This window comes from Pempheris klunzingeri, chromosome 3 (assembly GCF_042242105.1).
Source record: "Pempheris klunzingeri isolate RE-2024b chromosome 3, fPemKlu1.hap1, whole genome shotgun sequence".
Lineage (NCBI taxonomy): Eukaryota > Metazoa > Chordata > Actinopteri > Acropomatiformes > Pempheridae > Pempheris > Pempheris klunzingeri.
The window spans coordinates 16,987,215-17,006,881 of record NC_092014.1 but is presented as its reverse complement, the minus strand read 5'-3'; the positions used below and the strand labels follow the sequence as shown (position 1 = coordinate 17,006,881).

Genomic DNA, 19,667 nt, shown 5'->3' with positions numbered 1-19,667 from the left:
ACTTAGATTCAAACTGTATCCCCGCAGAGCCTCGTCTCCCGTGATGCTCTCAGCCTGACTAATCGGAAATGGCCGACACTGAATCTGTTCACTGAGTCACTTGTAGAAGAGACGAGCGATGTGTGTTGAAGATCTCCTCCAGCCTCTTTTTCTCACTCTCTTTCCCATTCTCTCTCACGCTGTTTGCACACACACACATAACCGAGTGTTTATGTGACATTATCAAATTAGCTGCCATATCATTAGGTAATTAGAGAAACAACGCTCGGGGGAATTTACTTCTGAGGCTGGTAGGGACATTGGAATACAACTGTGCTAACTGTGCACACACACATACACACACTATTATTTACACACATTGATTTTTTTCACCAAATCATCTTCTATGAACAAGATTACCGTAACTGAAAGCTATTATTATAAACTATTACATAATATTACAGGGGCTTTAACATTTCAAAACATTCCCTACAGTGTTTATACCCTCCAGCTTTTTTAAGTCCTCTTACATTAAGGGTGAAAAACAGTTACTCAGGACAGGGCCAGCTTTAGCAATAACACTGCTTGCAAATGCTGTTGGGAATGAAATAGTGGAGAACACTTTGCTCACGTGTCAGTCTGTAGTCTGTAGTTCTTCTTGAACGAATCTAAGATGTAACCAAATTGCTCAACATAAAACTCCAGCACTCATTCTGTGTAGTATATTGAGTATATATAGTATATATAAAAAATGTTCCACATTCATATTCATTGCTATCTTCATTGTAAAAGTGCTAGAAATTCCTCTTCATGATCATACAATTTTAATGAGTACCCAAACAGTTGGGGAGGATGATGGTCTACTTTTTTTTTTTTTTTTTCCAAGTCAAGATCACCTTATAACAACCCTGACACACAGGTACGCACATACACATGCTCAGTAATTACCTCTTCGACTCACACCTCATCCCCAAGTAGGAGCACTGAGTGCAGTAGGAGCTTTACTATTACAGCTGTTTTCTCCCGGTGCATCCATGAGTCATGACCGGTTGTAACGTCCCAGCTAACAAGCTTATCATGTAACTGCAAACCTCAAAATGCAGGACTGTGGGATTCACCTGAGGGAGTTTGAGTAAGATGGGTATAAATATAGAGAGATCAAATGTGTGGAAAGGAAATAAGAGCAGAAGATTTGATTTTTCACTGCAGGCTACCTGCCTCCTCAGTGTGGCTATGTGGGTGTGTGTCACTGGAAGAGATGGGTGACAACAGATATGACGCACAGTGAACGGCGTTTCTCACTCCTGTTATAACATAGCTAATGGCAATTATAATCCCTGTCAATTAGTTAATGTGAATACATATGCGGTTTTGTGCAGGGCTGTCATTAATGATTACTTTTATTGTTTGTTTGTTTTTTAAATTGATCAATAATTGTATATACAATTTCAGAATATGGTCAAAAATGAATGTCACAATTATCTAGACACAAAGGTGACATCTCGCTGTCAATGATATTCAATTCACAATAATGTAAAATACAGAAAATTAGCAAATTTTCACATTTATTCTGTCCGTTGACTACTACATTAATCGGCTAATCTTCTTTCCACCTCTAGATATCTACATATTTTTCACATTGTTCTCTTCATACTAATATTCCTCTCATGTACTGATCCGCTCTGCTGTACTGTTGCTATTATGCACACACTCTAAATGCTGTTTGTCCCCGTATTTAAAAATATATTTAGGCTCGCATGTTTACCCTGCTTCTGTCTAGATCCACTTTTTTTTGCCGTTACTTGCTACTGCAACAGCCAAATTTCACCGCTAGACTCATTAAGGTTTATTCACATACAGTATAAACTGTATATATACTGTATTCTGTTATATCACTATCTCTGAAATGCAGATGCTCTTTGTCTAGTTATAAGGGGAAAGTATTATATACTGCTAATGCTTACAAATTACCACCGTCAGTTTTATTATGTGCTATATCATTTTACCCCATTATGATCCTTCTCTATTACTCTATAATATCATAACCTGCCTTAAATTAGCCTCTGGCATATTTGCACCACAGAACAGTGATGTCTATTCATGTCCATATCTACTTTATAACATAACAAGCCTCATTTCCTCACTTAACATTTTGTGTTCCATCTCTTACAGCCGTATTCTCTTGTTATTCTTCCTCATTGTAGAGCAGAAATAAAACAGAGAAGTAGAGCAGAAACATGTTAGAAATAAGATCAAACTGTGCTATTTAACACTTGCATTACTCATTACCAGTTTCTCACTCCGAGGCCTTAATGAAACACTGGCCACTCCACTACAAACACATCACATAAACAAGTTATGGCCTATTTGAAACCATTGAATTTGTTTCCAAACTCGGAGGCGATATTCTCCCCGGCGACTCACCCTGATTTGATAAATAATAGACAAAGATGCCCGAATGGTCTGGAATTTGTTTTCTACTCAGGGTTTCATCAGTACTTCTTCAGTGTAAATATGCTACATATCCATTTGTATTCTCGTCTCATTAGTCTGTCTCAGTGCGAGCTGGTTTCAGTCCACTGACTCGGGAGACTTATTCCGTCATCTACCCTCCTTGTTCACTCTTTTCTTCTACTCCTCCTCTTTACTTCATGTAGTCGCTGGGGAGCTGGAGTCACTTTGCTTTTAAATGCAGACTACCAAAAGAGCAATCACTCCCCCTCAATCATGCAGCGTCTTCTTTTCGTGTCTTTGTTTCTGGCTGCGTCTTCATCTGTCTCTGTCTCTATCTGTGTCTCTCTCTCTCTGGCCTTCCCTTCTCTTTATTGTCTATATCGCCTGGTTGATCTCTCTTTGTTCCCTCCTCTTCCTTCCTGGTTCTTTTAATATCTCACAGAGATGGTCCTCAGAGGCTTTCAGTGGAGTTGTCTGATCTGAATAAATGTTTGCGATTAGAGCCACGGCTGTCTTTGGTTTGGGCTCCCAATGTGGAAGTCAGTGCTCAAGTCACTCCGTTGTGCCGTTGTTTAAATGAGTCTTTGTCAAAGCCTCCCCTCTTCCTCTGTTTGTCACTCTGTTTGTGGCATCTATTTTTAATGGCCTGGGAGATGCGCAGAAAGCCCCAGCCTTTATCTCCATCTGAATAAACAAGATAGTTGAGGATGGTTACTGTTTCCCTGTCACGGTGCCTTTTTATTTTGATGTAGATTTGATGTGAAAATGCGTGGGATATTATACAGTTTGTTTAATAAATGTCAGATAGAAACTCAATTTTCTATCATCTCCAGGTTTATGGAGCTATTGGAACAAAGTGAACTGAAAAAGACACGCAAGTGTACAAATCAGTTTTCTTGTTGAACCAAGAGCAATAAACAATTAATGTTCCACAAATCAAAAGCTTTTAAGAGCTACTCATGCAACAAAGCAAACTGATGTCAGTCCACAAGAGTGGATTTCAGCTGATTCTCTCCGCCAATCTTACGTATTTTAATGCCAAAATCTTTGAAGGCTCAACATTTCATAGAAGAGCGCAAACTTTCTCTCATCTTCAAAGATAGTCTGCAGGGGCTCCACTTTACCCCAGAGATGCACCCAGGTTGGGGTGTGCTCGCGTTGACCTCTCAGAGGCACCAGTCATTCCACGTCGTACAGCTGAGCGGCTGCTGAAAATGTGGCCAGACGTTGACCTCCTTACTTTGATTTTGACGCTTTCACCACCCACGATGCTTTTCTTCGAGCCCAGCCTCGCGCACCACTCTCCCTCCCGCTGTTACCGCCCCGGCTCCCTGTAGCACCGCACTTTGAAGTGGGTGCTTGCCAGTTAGTGCAGGGCATTATCAAATGGATGGAACTCTTTGATCTTTTTTTTTTTGTTTTGCAAAAACAAAACTCATCTGTACGGTCATTCGCCCCCTCACTCTGAGTTATACGCTAGTTTGCAGTTTACAGAAACAACAGCAAATACTTTCATTCCTTCTGCCGCTGGAGTCTAAAGTGACCTCTGGGCTGGCTGATAATCTAAAATGGGCCACGCAACAAACAACATTAGAATTAAATTTGACTGAATATAATCGGTCTGGATGTATGATTGAATACAGAGTAAGGCTACATAATAACATTTTCGGCAATGATATTTAGAGCTGCAACGATTACGTCTACATCTATCCATAGAAAGTTTAAAGAATTAATGGTTTGAGCTTCTCAGATATTTTACTTTTCCTACATAAAAGTTACAAAATATCTTCTGTCTTTGGTCCAGTGGTCTACTATCTACTGTAGCAATAGATCAAATACTGGTCAAATTAATGGACGATAGACATAATCATTAGTTGCAGCCATCACCTTTACCATCACCCATTTCTCTGATTCAATCCTCTGGTGTGTATGTGCGTGTGTGTGTGTGTGTGTGTGTGTGTGCGCGTGTGCGTGTCCTGGTGAATATGAATTGTTTGAATCATATTAGCCCCTGGGACTGGCCTTGTACGATGCTTTATATTCTTAAACCTTTTCTCAAACTGTGTGTGTTGAAGTTCAAGTCTCCAGATTCTTGGCTCATTAAAGCACAACTAGCTACTTTTAGACAAGTGGTGACCCACCAGAAAATCCCCTGTGACACCCAGTCCAGTGTGTGCGTGCGTGCCTGTGTGCGCCTGTGTGTGCGCTGCACTGCACACACATACACACACATACTTCACACAAGGCTGGCTGGAACAGATACCAAGGATTCGCTTGTTTGGAGAATCAGTTCCAACTCACGTAAATGTACTGTGTCCTGCAGCTTCACCCTGAACATCAAAAATACTGTGTGTGTGTGTGTGTGTGTGTGTGTGTGTGTGTGTGTGTGTGTGTGTGTGTGTGTGTGTGTGTGAGAGAGGGAGAGAGCGAGAGCGAGAGCGAGAGAGAGAGAGAGATTGAGCATGAGAAAGTGGCCAGGAAATGAACAAGAACTAGGAAGTTATTTGTAATTCATAGCAGGCTTCTGTTAAGGTTAGAGAAGTTTGTGAAAGAAAATTAAACCTGGTTTCTGTCTACGAACATCCATCCTTACTTTGCCCACATCATGCAGTGCTGTCACAAACAAAGTGAGTGAGCTCAAATCAGTACTGTTACATGTACAGTAATGTTACATTTATTTAACATGGTTACTTACACATTTAAACACTTTTCACATCTGTAGTCAGTTTCAGGGACACTCGCCAACTAGGTCAGTAGATTGGGGGCGCCCTGGAAGCTCACCTGGGAGACTGCACACCATTTATTAAGGCTGAGTCCTTGCCGAATGCCAAAAAAATGATCTTAAATAAAAGACCAGTTGATCGGGGACGGCTTCTGCAAATGGGGACAAAAGCTTGGTGAAACATTAATTTTGGGCCAGTGGGTTAGAGTTAAAGAGGAAGAGGAAGGCTTAGGTTTAGGCAAGCAGTGGTTACGATTAGGGTTAGGGTAAGTATTCAGGAAATGAATGTAAGTCTATGTAAATACCCCAAAAGTGACTTAAGTAAAGATGTGTGAGTGTGAGAGAGAGTCTCGGCAGCCCCTTTAGCTGAGTTAATTTCCCCTGACAGGAGGTCTCTACTCGTACTCTCGAATAGAGAGAGATGAGTGCCCTCCAATCCACAGCCAGTGACACATGACTGACTGACTGACAGGCAGGGAGAGGAAAATGTACTCTCTGAGCTCTCTCCCTTTCAGTCACGGGAGCAGTGCTGAACTGCAGATAACTGTGGCGTATAATGCAGCTCTGACTTTGCTGTGGTTGTGTTCAGGTGATGTGGCTCCTACCAGCTGTACTTTTTGAAGACATTAAAGGGCCAACACCAATGTTTTAAGAGTCCTTACTCGGCAAGAGGACTACAGTAACAGTGACACATGATTTCCCCATTATTTCAGGTGAAATTGTCAGCAGTTTCAATGGCATATAGTAGTAATGGCCCATTTAATGTACTGTTCGCTGAAGCATATGCGATCTCACTGCAGCTGTCAATCAGAAACACATGAAAGTTTAAGGACCTTAGTATGTTTTTGAAAAGTTCTCTCAAAGAATGAAAGTGTTTTTATTCATAAATTCGAGTGCATGTTACTTTTTAACTCAACTTTTTGTTTGCGTAAGAGTCATTGCATCATATCTTGAGTATTGATAATTGATCAGAACCCATGAAACATGGCTCTGCTGGTTATGCTGTGTACTTGAGCATCTAGTGGAGGGCAAACCCGAGGCTGACTCATGAATGTGCAGTGATGCTTTGCCTCAAACAATCTAGCCAGGTGCTATAAATATGTATTCTGCACACAACACTGGATCATTCGTCATTTACAATAAGCTTTTGGGGATTCAGTAAGTTTAAAAAAATCTGTTTACACACATTATTTTTGACTTAGCACGGCGTCAGTGCATTGCATCTGGTCGGATTTGCTTTTCCTGGCTATAAGACATGTTTCTTACTACAAGATCCTGAGGAATTCTCAATGGTATGAGGGTGAGAATTTTGGCTGTAGCAAGAGAAAGTAGATCAAGATATTCTTGACCTTTGTTTTCAGAGACTGAATTGTGGGAATTCATGGTTACTGCACTGTGCTGTCTGGCATCTTGTTCAAGTCTTCAACAGTTCTCCAATAATAATTAATTAACAACGAATAAAATGTAATGGTTTTCTTAGCAGAGAACTCAGCTTCTTTTCTTTTTTTTGATTGTTTTATAGTTCTATTTTCTCCAAGTGTAAATATCAGCAGCAAGCTCTGTTTAGGTGTTTTCGGCTGCATCTCCACCTGAGCGTAGGCCTCCATCCATCACTGTCAGCTGACACTGTTTACTCTCTAAATAAGGTCAAGACTGCAGCGGCTAAACAATCAGGTTCCTTTGACAAGAACGTTTAAGTTTGGCTGTGGTGGGACCGAAGCTGTGTACAGAATTATTCTGATGAAAATTTAAACTTCTAAAAGAAAACAAAACAGGAGCAAATGGAAATACAGCTGTTACCATACTTGAGTTAAACTGTTGTTTTTACCTGGCAGTGTGTCTTTATGTGAATTTATGGACTCAAGAGTTGCAACTGTCACATTTGCTGACTGTCTTTTTTTTTTTTTTATTTGTTCATTTGTGTAAATTGTTCTCAAATGATGCTTTAGCTTTATCTTAGTCTACTTATTTTTTTTACATTTGATTGATTGGACTGTGAATCAAACGCCTACAAAAATAAAGTCCATCAAATTTCACACGTGCAAATTTACAAATATGTTGCTACACGTGACCTTTTTATTCACCACCTCATTGTTAAGTTATTAGGTCGTGTCAGTTACTGTAGTTTTAATGCAACAGAATATACAATGCTATCCACTTCCAGCTACATAGTCACAAAAGACAGACTTCTGACTGGAGGAAGAACTACTTGTTATATGTTTAGATGGGAGCAAATCTTTTTCTGTGAGCCGTCTAATAGATACTATTTCTAGCAAACCCCACAACATCGCCAAATCATCCCTGACACCACAACCGATAAATCACACAATTTTTATACAGTACGAGTCATATACCTACGCCCTGAACTATTTTGAGCTGCATAAATTTCATCATCCACATCACCGACATCATGCTCCGTATTGTGCTGCAAAGCTTCTCAATTTGGAATAACAGTATGAAAAATACTGGAATCAGGAAACGTGATGCCGCATAATGTTTAGAGATGCTGCTGGTTGAGTATTATTTATTTAGCTCTGAGCAGAACGGAGGGATGCTGAGCAGCCTAACTTTCTTTTTGATAAATAAGAGCAGCTGCTGCTGTGCTGTGCATGAGCATGTTTGTGGGTGTATGTGGTGTAGCTCCAGGTATCCAGTCTAAACAAAAGGATGGTGGTCTTTTGGTTTGACACATGAATGTTGTACACACAGTACAACCCTTGTCTCTGTATCTCTGTATCACACACACGCACACACACACACAAACATTTGTCAGATTACTTGCACTCTCATATTCATCATCAGACTGGAAACAATGTCAGCCCCACCACAAGGTTTTTAAGTGTGTGTGTGTGTGTGTGTGTGTGTGTGTGTGTGTGTGGATTTGTAGATTTTCCTGCACGCACATGTGTGAATTCCACTGTAAGTAAGTGCAGAGGTCTGGGTGCGCACAGTGCTGCGTGTGAGGGTGAATACAGCCTGTCAGTCTGCTTTACTGAGTACAAACTGGCATCATTAGTGGGCCTGTGACTGGCTGCCACGGAACACTGGTTACAGCACTGACAGCGAGGAAATGTGGAGCTTGAAAACTGTTGTATTATTTCCAGCATATTTGTACATTTGACAAGTTTGTATCACCACAAACTTGGATACAGCTCAGCTGGCAGAAATGATGGTGAGACACAAGGAGATGAAACAAGCATCTGGCAACACACACACAGACACACGCACTTTAAAAGCTGTTAGTGATAAGATTGTATTATGCAGCAATATGGCCGTTAGTTTCCTTCAAGAATCAGATACAAACATCTAAAAGAAATATCAACACTGGTATGAAGAATAAATTATTTAAAGTTATTGGCCCACTGTAGACAGCACATTAAAAACTCCAACTCCAAAAATATCCAACAACATATAGGCTATATCTAAATGACCTTTTTATATAACTGTAACCGCTGAAGAATGACCGCAGTCAAAAATGCTACCTCAGCAGCTTCAAGTCTGTTTAAAGCTTATTATCCTATTAAGGATAATATATTTCTCTCTCTTATGGTGACAAATGGGCAACTTAGCCATGTTTGTCAAGTTGCCTCAAAGAAATAATTTGAATAAAATAGTGCATTGGTTTGAATCAGTGCTTTAATATTGATTAAAACTCGAAGGCACAAAAGGTAAGACAGCCCCTGCGTTACATTAAATGATCCTACATGAATAAAAGGATTGTGTTTCTACACTAGGATTACGTGGCACTTCAACAAACTGAACATGGTGTTTTCACATGATTGCCGTATGAAAAGGCGCGATTACAGCCAGGTTTAGAGAAGGACGGCAGTTTATTTGAGGATAGTTTCTGTTCATAGGTTGTTAAAATAAAAGCATAACTTCCATAACTGGGAACTTGCAGAGGATTTGTAGTCGGAGCTGAATTTTATTGTGTTTGCTCATCCATCCAACACTATTTCAGTGTCAGACTACTGTTTGTTTCCATTATGCAATCCTTTGAGGAATTCCTGGTAATATTTGCAGTGAAGACATGTTGAGGTTTTCCTAAAAATATCTGAGGCCAGGATACACAGATGTTACTCGGATGCGGCGATAGAACACCCTCAACAGTGAATGACATAACCCCAGCAACACCACCACAGTTATCACAGAGCTATTTTGAAATTTCTTTGAAAACTGTTTGGCAGCAGGGTTGGTGCTGATTTCAGGCCATAGTTTGGGATCCTCATTTTTTCTATCCTCGTGTCATTCTTCCACTCCCGTCAGCTCAAAGACCTTGACTGGTCCATGTCTTTCTCAATCAGCTTTGCTTTCTAGTTTTTGTCAACTCGACTGTCCTGCTGCCAACCTTCTGTTCATTTTTAATCTGTCCTCCCACTGAGCCCTGCTCTCCGTTGTCTTTCTCCTCATCTTTGTCTCTTTGCTCTCCATTTTTGTTTCCTCTGCCTTTCCAGGCTCCACTCTGTTTGCTGTCCTTCATTTTAGTCTCATGTCATCCTTTGTTCCTTTTAGCTCAACCATTTCTTTGTGCCTTCAAATGTCCCCTCTCCTTTTCATCCTTTCCTCTCCACTTTCTTCCCCATCTTACTCCTCTTCTCTTCTCCAGCTCAGTGCAGTCTTTCGAACACAAACTTTTTCATTTACTGCAATATCTCGCATGCTTCCCTCTGTGTTTTCTGTGCTAAAATCCCAAACAGCTTCCCACCTCTGTTGCTTTGCTGCCCTTTTTTCAACAGCAGATCGAGTCCAGATGGCCTGTTTCAGTGCTCAGTATTCACCAATGTCCACATGGAATATGCACATTTAACCACCATGGAGGTTTTAACTGCATACAGCACACAAGACAGCAAATTTCTCTTGCACATTTACTCTGTGGGAAATGTGATGATTTGGCATGAAGGGATGGCGTTATCTACCTCTCCATCTGTCCAACAATTTGTATTAAGTCATGTCAAGTTAAAAGAGTGTTTTTCCCCAATGGCTGTCGTCGTATATATTCGTCGTAATATTTAAAGGATGTAAGATGTGTCACTGCAGTGTGGTGATCTGGAAATTAAGTGAAGCAGGAGAAACTTTGCTATGGATAGTATAATGATATTTGATTCAAGACTGTGACCAGAGTATATAGTGAGCTGAGGTCATGTATGGCAAAAATGACTTAAAATGCTCTCTCTCCCTCTCTCTCTCTCGCTCCAGGTCTTCTCTGACGTGCCCTCATTGCCTTAAGCAGAGCAACACCTTCGACCCATTTTTATGTATTTCTCTGCCGATACCCCTACGACAAACCAGGTGATGTATTTCACACACAAACTTAAACCTTTTTACTGTCAAGTATTATTTGACTAGGGCTGGCATATGCTTACATATTAAACATTAACATACATATTAACATATTAAAGTAATAACTAACCCTAACACTACCTGAACTATATTTCTTCTAATTGTTATTGTCAGTATTAACTCTCCTAATAACTCTCGTTGTATGTGATGAAAGTGTTCTATTATACTTTATTTGGGTAAATCTCCAGTAGGGCTCAGTATGTACACAAAACTGTTTAGTCAAGAAAAAGCTTTTCTTAGCCTGATACTGTACATCCAGCTACACTGGATGTACAGTATCAGGCTGTCACCTGATATCAATAATGCGGATATCATCTAGACTGCTTAATATAGCAGAATGATTTACTTCAATGAGTAAGTAGAAAAAGAACATAGATCACAACAGATGTGATGTAAAAGCACACATTTCAGAAGGAAATTTGACAGATGTGGCTGCACAAACACATCAATTGCACTTGTGCACATTTGCACAAATGTACTCTACACACCTACTGGCCATGGTCATATCACAGTGATGAATGTCGGCCATCAAAAGTCCCTGACCAAACACTTTCTGTGTTGTTTCCATTTTTAACCGTACTAGAAGCTGCATGTCAGCAAGGTCCTGCTGTACGTCAGTACGACTTTGACACGTGAAGAAAGAGACAGAGAGAGGCAACAAGAGTGAGAGAGCGAATGCACAAAGGACTTTTATTTAAAAATAGACTCTATATGCAAATAAAGAGAGAGAGTATTATATATATAGGACTTTGTGTCACTAGTGTACTTTAGGCATCAGCAATCAGTTACTGGGTCCCATTAAAGGCCTCACACAAACATGACAACCCCACACAGGTGATTTAATTCTTTTGCCTGATTAGACTTCTTCTCAGGAGTGTGTGGTCACACAAAGGCTAATTTATGTAAACTGTAATTGATTGACATCTTCCTGAGTCTCCTGTTAACTTTGTTGCACTTGTTAGAGCAGGACAAATTACACTTGTATCATTGTTATTGGTAGATGAGTCCTGTGACCATCAATGATTTAACCTGAGCAGATGTCTAATTGGTCAGAATAACTGAAAACCCCTGTATGGGTGGTTTTCAAATCACTTGAATGAGGGCATCTTAGTGACAAAGTAAAACTGTGTAACCACAATATAATATTATGGGTAATATTATACAATAATATTGTGGGTTTTGTCTCATTTTATCCCCTTTCTCTCCCTGCCCATGTGTCCAATCATGCATAAAACATCTTAGAAAATAACAAGAAAAATCAGTACAATTCCTGTCGTGCAATGTGCCCACATTCTGCGCTCAATGAGTCCTCTTATCTTCAAACATGCAGACGCTATTGCTCTGCATGTCTTCCACAGTGCCAACCCCAAACTCGGTTTTACATTGTGAGTTCTTTGACACTGTGTGGTCTCTCCCTGTAGTTGCCCAGCACAGAGAGAAATTCATTCAGGTTCAGTGTGGACTCGCTGCTGGACTCACACTGACCTGATACACACACACACACACACACACACACACACACACGCATGCACACACATGCACACACGTGCACACACACACACACACACACACACACACACAGTGGCCTCATTGCATCGCTCTGCTGCAGCAGTATCCCAGCAGAATGCCTGAAAAGTCTGAGGCCCCCAGAGACACAGCGGGATCTGGCTAGCAGCATGGCATTGAGGTGTGGGTGCTGCAGATAATGCGAGTATTACCAAGAGAAAAGAAGGATGGCAGTATCTGTGACTGTTTTTTCCTGAACTAACCGTCTATAGTCATACTCCTTACAACGTTATTATTTCTAAACCAATCGAAAATATTACTTTAAGTCTTAAACCTCTGCCAAAAGGCTTGTTAGTGACTAGTTGGTGACTAATTCAGTGATATGAAATAAGTCAGCGGGCTTCATTGGGCCTTCTGGGTGGCCGCTGTAGTTATGAACGGGGCCAACAGGCAATCCTAGCTCATAGAGTATATGATTGGTCTGTACCGTGTTTTTCATGTTCTTTGTGAGTGATCAAGTGTTAAGTTACATAAACAACATGTTGGTGAAATATTTGAACTAATTTCAACATGCTTTGCACAGGACTGTTTCAGTAATCATGGGCAATGCAAAATGTGAAATAGACTCATTATTCCTGTAACTCCTCAATGAAATGCTTAATAAATTCTGATGCACTTGAACCTACAAAACACACCAAGAAGTGGAATACTGATGATACTAATATGCAAAAGAATAACTCACCACAGAGGGTGCTTCCAGAGAAAACAGCAGTAGTGTGTGGAATTAAGATCACTTTATGGCAGGATATATCAACACTGTGATAAAACTCGCACAGACCAGCTGTAAACACAGGACCTACGTCAAAGTTTCATGCTGTTTATTTTATTGAGTTTTGGTGGTTTCACATTATAAATCACATATATGTGAAAAAAAATTGTATAAAACCCTTTCTGGCTGTGCAAAATCTCATAAATTGCCTCAAGTGATGTGACTTGAGTCCGCGTTGGTGGGGGCCGAAGACTACTTGAAAATAAAAAACAAGCAAACTGGGGGTGTGGAGTTAGAAAGAAGTGAGGATAACGAACCTCAGTAGTCATCTCTGATTGAGGCTGGAGGCTACATCAGCTGTTACCATCGTAGCACCCACAAGTCTTTGAACTATTGGCAATCGAGTTGCATTGTGGGTAATGTAAGCAGCAGGTTTTGACAAGGAAGAAGAATGAATGGAATAAAATTATTGACGACCTCTCTTCTTAGTCTAACAAACACCTCTGTTAAATGCCAAAATCATACAACCGCAAGAAAAACAGTCGTTTTTGTGTGAACTGTGCAAATGTGTTGGCTCACTGAACCACTTTTATTACAACACATTAACTTCGTTTGACTTCATCCTCTGCTCAGGATGCCATTACTCCAATATATCTGTACACAGCAAATTGTTTTTTCTGCTATGTTGATATTTAAAATCTCATATATAGAACCTTTAAATACTAGTTCAACATTTTTACTAGTACATATTTGTTTATGCTGAGCTGGAATAGTTGAATTCTTGTAAGGTATGAAGACAATGCAACAAAAGTACAATTCTCAGGAAAATAGCAGGTAGAGAAGTGAAGTATACATGATCTGTAGTAATTGATCTAAAACATGCAGAGACACTTCTAGGGTTGTTAAATCGGTAAACAGAGTATGATCCTGGCTCTAACATAGTTTTTAATAGACCATCTTGAGTGACCTGAAAGGCACCACGCACTGTTGGTGCTCCATGTGGGAACATATGAGAGGTTGCTGATTAATAGACTATCAGGCTCCAAACCAGCAGGGGCTGGGAGGCTGCAAAAAGCCTGCTTTTAAGATAACATCTCTATTTCCTGTTCTTCTTGAGTGTCCCACACCTCTTATCCCCTTTCATTTCACATCTCGGTGCCTCATCTCAGAGCGTCTAAACAACGTAAATAAAACAGCTGCTCAGATCCTCCGTCGTCTGCCACTGCTAACACATTACTCACCTGAATAATGCATGATGGGAAACAGGAAGTGGAGGTGTCAGCGATTATACAGTCTTCATCCCGAATGAGAAGGCGTGACCTTACACTGTCTCCCATCTTTATCTTTTCCTTAGTGCTCCTGTTTTGTTTCTCTCTCTCTCTCTCTCTCTCTCCACTACCCACTCTCATTTCAGTTCTCTCATCTTCTCATCAAAATCCATTCAGACTTACAGATCTAATTCTTTATTTATTATACCATCCCACTATTCCTCCATCGCTTTCATCCCTGCAGCCCTTACAGGAGGTGTTCAGATTGCTGTAAATCAGACATGTCCCAGCACACAGAAGCTTCCTGCGGGACCAGCACCGATGTGCTGATTTAGCACATCATGTCCAGTCACGCATAAATCTACACGCACGCAAGGGAAAATTGAAACACAACAAAGCAACATCTGAAAATAGTTAATTCACTTCAGATATTAAGTCAGACACAGACAAATCGAATAGCTTCTGCTCATGAAATTAGATTTTGCACAATGGTATTGTCAGAGGAAATCTTTTCATCAACGTATTAGACATTAAATAGCTCAGTAGTGCATTTCAAAGTCTCATTTTATTGAATGTTTTGTTTTGCTCTTTAGCAGCTGAAATACATCAAGACTCAGCTATGTGCAGTACACCTCCTGAATAAACACTCTGTTAAATGGTATATAGACAATGTTATCTCCCTGAATTGTGCACAATCGCATCATTTCTTTTTGGTTGATATTTTCCTCCAGGTGGTACGTGTGTAACACCTTGTGTGTGTGTGTGTGTGTGTGTGTGTGTGCATACAAATATGTAAATAACTCAGGAAGTCAGTGTGTGTTTAGAATCCGTAGTAATGTAAACATGCATAACAATTTGGCACTTTGCTCTAGCATGTCATCTATCTTCTTCTCTCTGTATTCCTACCCCTCTTCCCTTATACATACTCACGCTCCCTCCCTCCCTCCCTCCCTCCCTCCCTCCTGCACGCCCTCTTCAATGTGCCCCACAGGCCGATGTGTGTGACGCTGGTGTTCAGTACGAAGGGTCAGAGGTACTTGCGGGTGGGGCTGGCTGTTCCTCTCTTTGGTTCCCTGTCCTGCCTGAGAGCCATGGTGGCAGAGGAGGGCAATATCCCCACAGACCAGGTACACACACACACACGCACGCACATACACATGAAACACGTCACCTTGGAGAGTGTAAAATGTGCCATTTCCTGGCATTTTATAGACCAAACGAATGAATCTAGAGCAAAGACGTTAGTTGCAGCCCAGTTTACCTGGAAACCTTATTGGAATAGAGCCACTGTTTCATTCTAGTGTATGACGAGTCCGGTGTCTATTACCTCAACCAGTTATTTGAAAGTATTCATTAATTATGTATGTTAATTAAGTATGCTACATGAAAGTTCAACCAGGAAGTAACTATACAAGATCTACGTGTATGTTTACAACAAACAGTTTGGGTATCATTATTTTAACTTTCACCTTTGTTTCTTACTGCCACAAATAGGGAGTTTTGGATAATGTGGTTAAATGGTAAACCTGTTCAAAACCTCTTTGCTTGCATGCTTCCCCCGATGCACTTTAATGGTTACTGAGGGTTTCACACCTCAGCAATGAAGTTAGTGAGTAAAATATTTTCTTTAATCACAAGAATAATGGCCAAAATTGTGAAATGAAAAAACAAATAAATAAATAAATAAATAGAACCAACTAAAACCAAAAATTCTCCATTATAGCTGGACAGTACTTGCACTTGAATGCATGCTCACACCTGGCTGAAATGTCAGCAACAAGCTAAAGGGTAAAAGAAAAGGTTTCAGAGGCGTGTGTTCATTAGTGGTGTAACAGACCGCAGGTGAGCTATGATCCGTACGGATGAGTAATGTTCTCTGTCACTTTTTTTGCCTCTCAGTGTCGGTTATGCATCTGCCCGGAAGTTTTTCTCAAAGTCTGTGTTGATGCTTCAAATTACTTGTTTGATATCTACGATTTCCTAAGGGGCAGACATCTTTTTAAATTAGCTAAGGGATCATGAATTAATTGTGATTTTTTTTCATGCCATTAAAAATATTTTGAAAATGGAAGCTTTCGAACATTTCTGTACAATTCAAGTTATCATTTTGCAAACTAGCAAAGGATTTATTTCCTTTTGTCTGGTCTCCTGATGAGGAAATTCACTTTACTTCATGGGGTGAGATTTGCTTGTTAAGCTATTGCAGTTCCCACATACCTATGGTCTACCCACACAGGTGCTTTCACTTACTTGACCTCAGTGTGGGTGTAGACACTGCCCTTAATTAACATCTCCCGACACTCTTTTGTTAGTTTTGTTGCATTTGTTACGGAAAGAAAAATGTACTTTACAAGTTTATCACTCTCATGCACTAAAAGTCATAGGTGGAGTTGGCACTTCATTTTAAAACAAAGAATGTCCAAAGCAGCAATGAGCTGAGGGCTGAGCAATGACAGATGAGGACAAAATTGTTACCAGCAGGTTGAACCTGACAAGGAGTGCTCAGATGTGCACACACACACACACACACACACACACACCAAACAAGCGTTTGTTTGGTGCCTTTTATCTGTATCCACATCTCCAACCCTGTCCACTTTCTTTGAAGCATATTGAGTATGATAAGTGTGTGAGTGTTTTGTGTGTTGGACCTCCATACTATCATTGTTTCCCTCTTCTAAGTGCCCACTAAGCTCCTGAGCCTTTTTTCAGTTGTATCAGTAAGTCTCTTGTATGCTCTTTTCTTTTTCTCTTTTCAAGAACTAATATAAACTATTATTAAATCAAGTGTCCTACGAACAAGAGGTCATACAGCTCTGTTATACCATGGCCACTCACCTCGGGCTATTTTTAAATGATCATTGATTATTACATGTTTTTTCTTTTGTCAGTGAAACTCAATGACAAAAGTATCACAATTTAAAATGGCTGTTGCTATGGTTATGTTCAGCTAATGCTTTCATGCAGATTTGGCACTTGAAAATCATTTAGCAGAGCACCTTCCTGTCAATCACAAACAAGTATATTCTGTAGCCATGCTATAAACTTCATAAAGCACAGATTTAAAAAAGAAAATAAATCAGTCTGTGCTACATATACAAGCAAAAAGTAATGAGCAGGGTGAATTACAAGTCTCCCCTCACTTAACACAATTTTTGTGTTTCACTGTCAGGAACTCTGAAGAGCTTGACTTAAACTTGAAACTAAGAAAATGTTCATCTGTGGTGGATAGAAAAAAAATAAGAATGACACTCCAAGAAACATCTCTCCCTTTGCAGAGGTTCATGTCTCTTTTTTTTTTTTTATCTTGATGTAATTCAGTCATCATGTGGTGGCTTCTGATTTTGTTCTTGTTTGAACATTTCTTCAAGCTGTTTTACATGTTTTATTTCTTGAGATTTAAAGCAGCAATGTTTCACTTTGATTTCTCTAAGCTGATTATGAATATGTGTAGTTGTATCTCCTCCCTGAATTTGCCTGCATACAGTACCTTTGTTGGTTTGTTTCTGTGAGTCATGCATCCGTGTGAGTAATCAATCACAGAGAGTCACTTCTGGCACCATTGTTGCTCAGTGTTTTTTTTTTTTCACCTTCACTTTGTGGGGAAATATTTTAGTTTAGAGCACATAGGAAAAAAAAATCTGGTTCAGCTCTGCAAGGATTGCTTGAGGCGCCACTGTAGGCACAAAAGTTCACATTGTCTCTCCTTCTCTCTGTCTGTCTCTCTCTCTCTCTCCAGGTCATCCTATCAGAGTTATACTCCACTGGTTTCCAGCGTTCCTTTTCAGATGACGATGACCTGACAGAAATTGCTGATAGCGATGTCGTCTACGCCTTTCAGGCTCCTCCCCTCTACGGTCGCGGAGGCTCTGCACCGCACTCAGGTATCCATGGTAACAGGATGTCCGTCAAAAACACAGACTACACTGACCTCCCACACTCATTTAGAAGTATTTTCTCATTCTTCATTTCCACTTTTCACTTTCTGAGCTTCCATCTGTCCTAATTAACTTTCATCCACTCCCGTTCACACTTTTTTCCACTTTCAGTAGGCCCTTATGTTTCATTAACTGTATTTTTCACAGGCATTTTACTTTGCTGAGGAGAGGGCTAGTCTCTGCAGTGTGCTTTGTATTCCTCCTCCCATTTCTTAATGCATGACAGCACCCAGGCAAATGAAATTAAATGCCATGTCTGAATGTCAGCCTGGTGCATCATATCATCCTAAATAAAGTTTGCTTACATCAAGCCTCATCTGGATGAGCTGCTACACATAATTAATTGATCTAAAACTCTGACAGGTCATCAGAGTCTGGCCAGTGAGAACCATTTCACTCTAGTCTCTGAAGACAGCGCCAAACGTCAGAGGTAAAATTGCCCATTTTTGAATCTCCTCAGGCTCTTAGTCTCCTGTCCTCTCTGATTTTGTTCATGAGCTGAACAGCAGCAGGAGAGCTCTGTCTCAGCAGACAGGAATTAGACAGACAGGAATGAGGTTGAGTGAGCCTTGCATCATCACCACCCCTTTAAAAACCCTTTTCGTCTGTGCAAAAATAAAAAAAAAGAAATACTGCGGAATGCACTATTGACATGAGGAGGAGTATAATGACACACAAGCACACACACTTACTTCTTTTTCAAAGAAAACTGACAAACTGAATGTTCTTCAGAGCACCTTTGACATTATGCACTTCACTCTGTAAATGTGAAACTTGGTCATATCAACTAATACAGCCAACACACAATGTTATGACTTGGACATGTTACACATATTATGTTACACATAGGTTTTGGTGTATGTGTGTTTACCAGACAGCTCTTGTCTAAGGAAAAGAAAGATGGATTGTGGGGGGTGTAAGATCAGTGTTGTTGGAGCTTGACCCATAGTAGGACCTAGAAGTCAGGATAACACAAGCTCTGCTCCTTTAAGTTTGACCTTTCTTTTTTAAATCTGTTTCTTGTCAAGTGTATGAGAAGACAATACTTAATCACTGTTGTAGCCCTTTAAATGTGTCTCTTGTGCTGCCTTCTTCCCACAGCAGTGTAATAAGTTTTTTCATATAGGCCTTATTAGGATTTCTTATGCGCAAAGGGGTTCTCTCAATGTTATCAGAAGGTATAGGCAGGTCTTGAAAAAGTTTTAAAAGGCAGTTTCCTCAAAAAGGCCTCAAATGGTGTAGAATCTTGGATGAGACAGTGGATTGTGCACACATGAGGGTGCTCCTTCTCTCTTTTTTTGTTGAAAACATGCAGCATAATTCTGCCTGTAATGTCTAATGAGTTATGGAATTTATGAGAAAAATTACCAGTGAGGTTACAGGTGCTTCGACAACTTCTCGTGGGGGTTAATGGAGCAATGGCGGGCATCATCCTCCCGCTGTAGATGGATGGCAGTCAAGCTTTGAGGTTAAATATTCGATCAGTGGCAAAATCAGTTTTATTTTTCTTCACTAAGGCAGCCAGTGCGAACGCTTATCACATCAGCAGCGCCGCAGCATTTGTAATGGTTCTGCCGCTTCTCCTAAACAGAGACGTATGTGCAATTATTTAACAGTTGAATATTCACATCTGAAAGGGGCTTAATTGAGTCATATTACCGCTGTGAGTGGGAGGTCATTAATGATCATAA

The 19,667-nt window shown here is 40.3% G+C and overlaps 1 protein-coding gene across 1 annotated transcript in view; it reads left to right on the top strand.

The window, feature by feature from the left end:
- usp43a (ubiquitin specific peptidase 43a) overlaps positions 1-19,667 on the top strand; it is a 101,395-nt gene that overhangs the window by 38,372 nt on the left and 43,356 nt on the right. Inside the window, exons 4-6 of the mRNA XM_070856382.1 lie at positions 10,352-10,444; positions 15,030-15,165; positions 17,778-17,922. Coding sequence (XP_070712483.1) covers positions 10,352-10,444; positions 15,030-15,165; positions 17,778-17,922 — 374 coding nt within the window. The remainder of the gene's footprint in view (positions 1-10,351; positions 10,445-15,029; positions 15,166-17,777; positions 17,923-19,667) is intronic.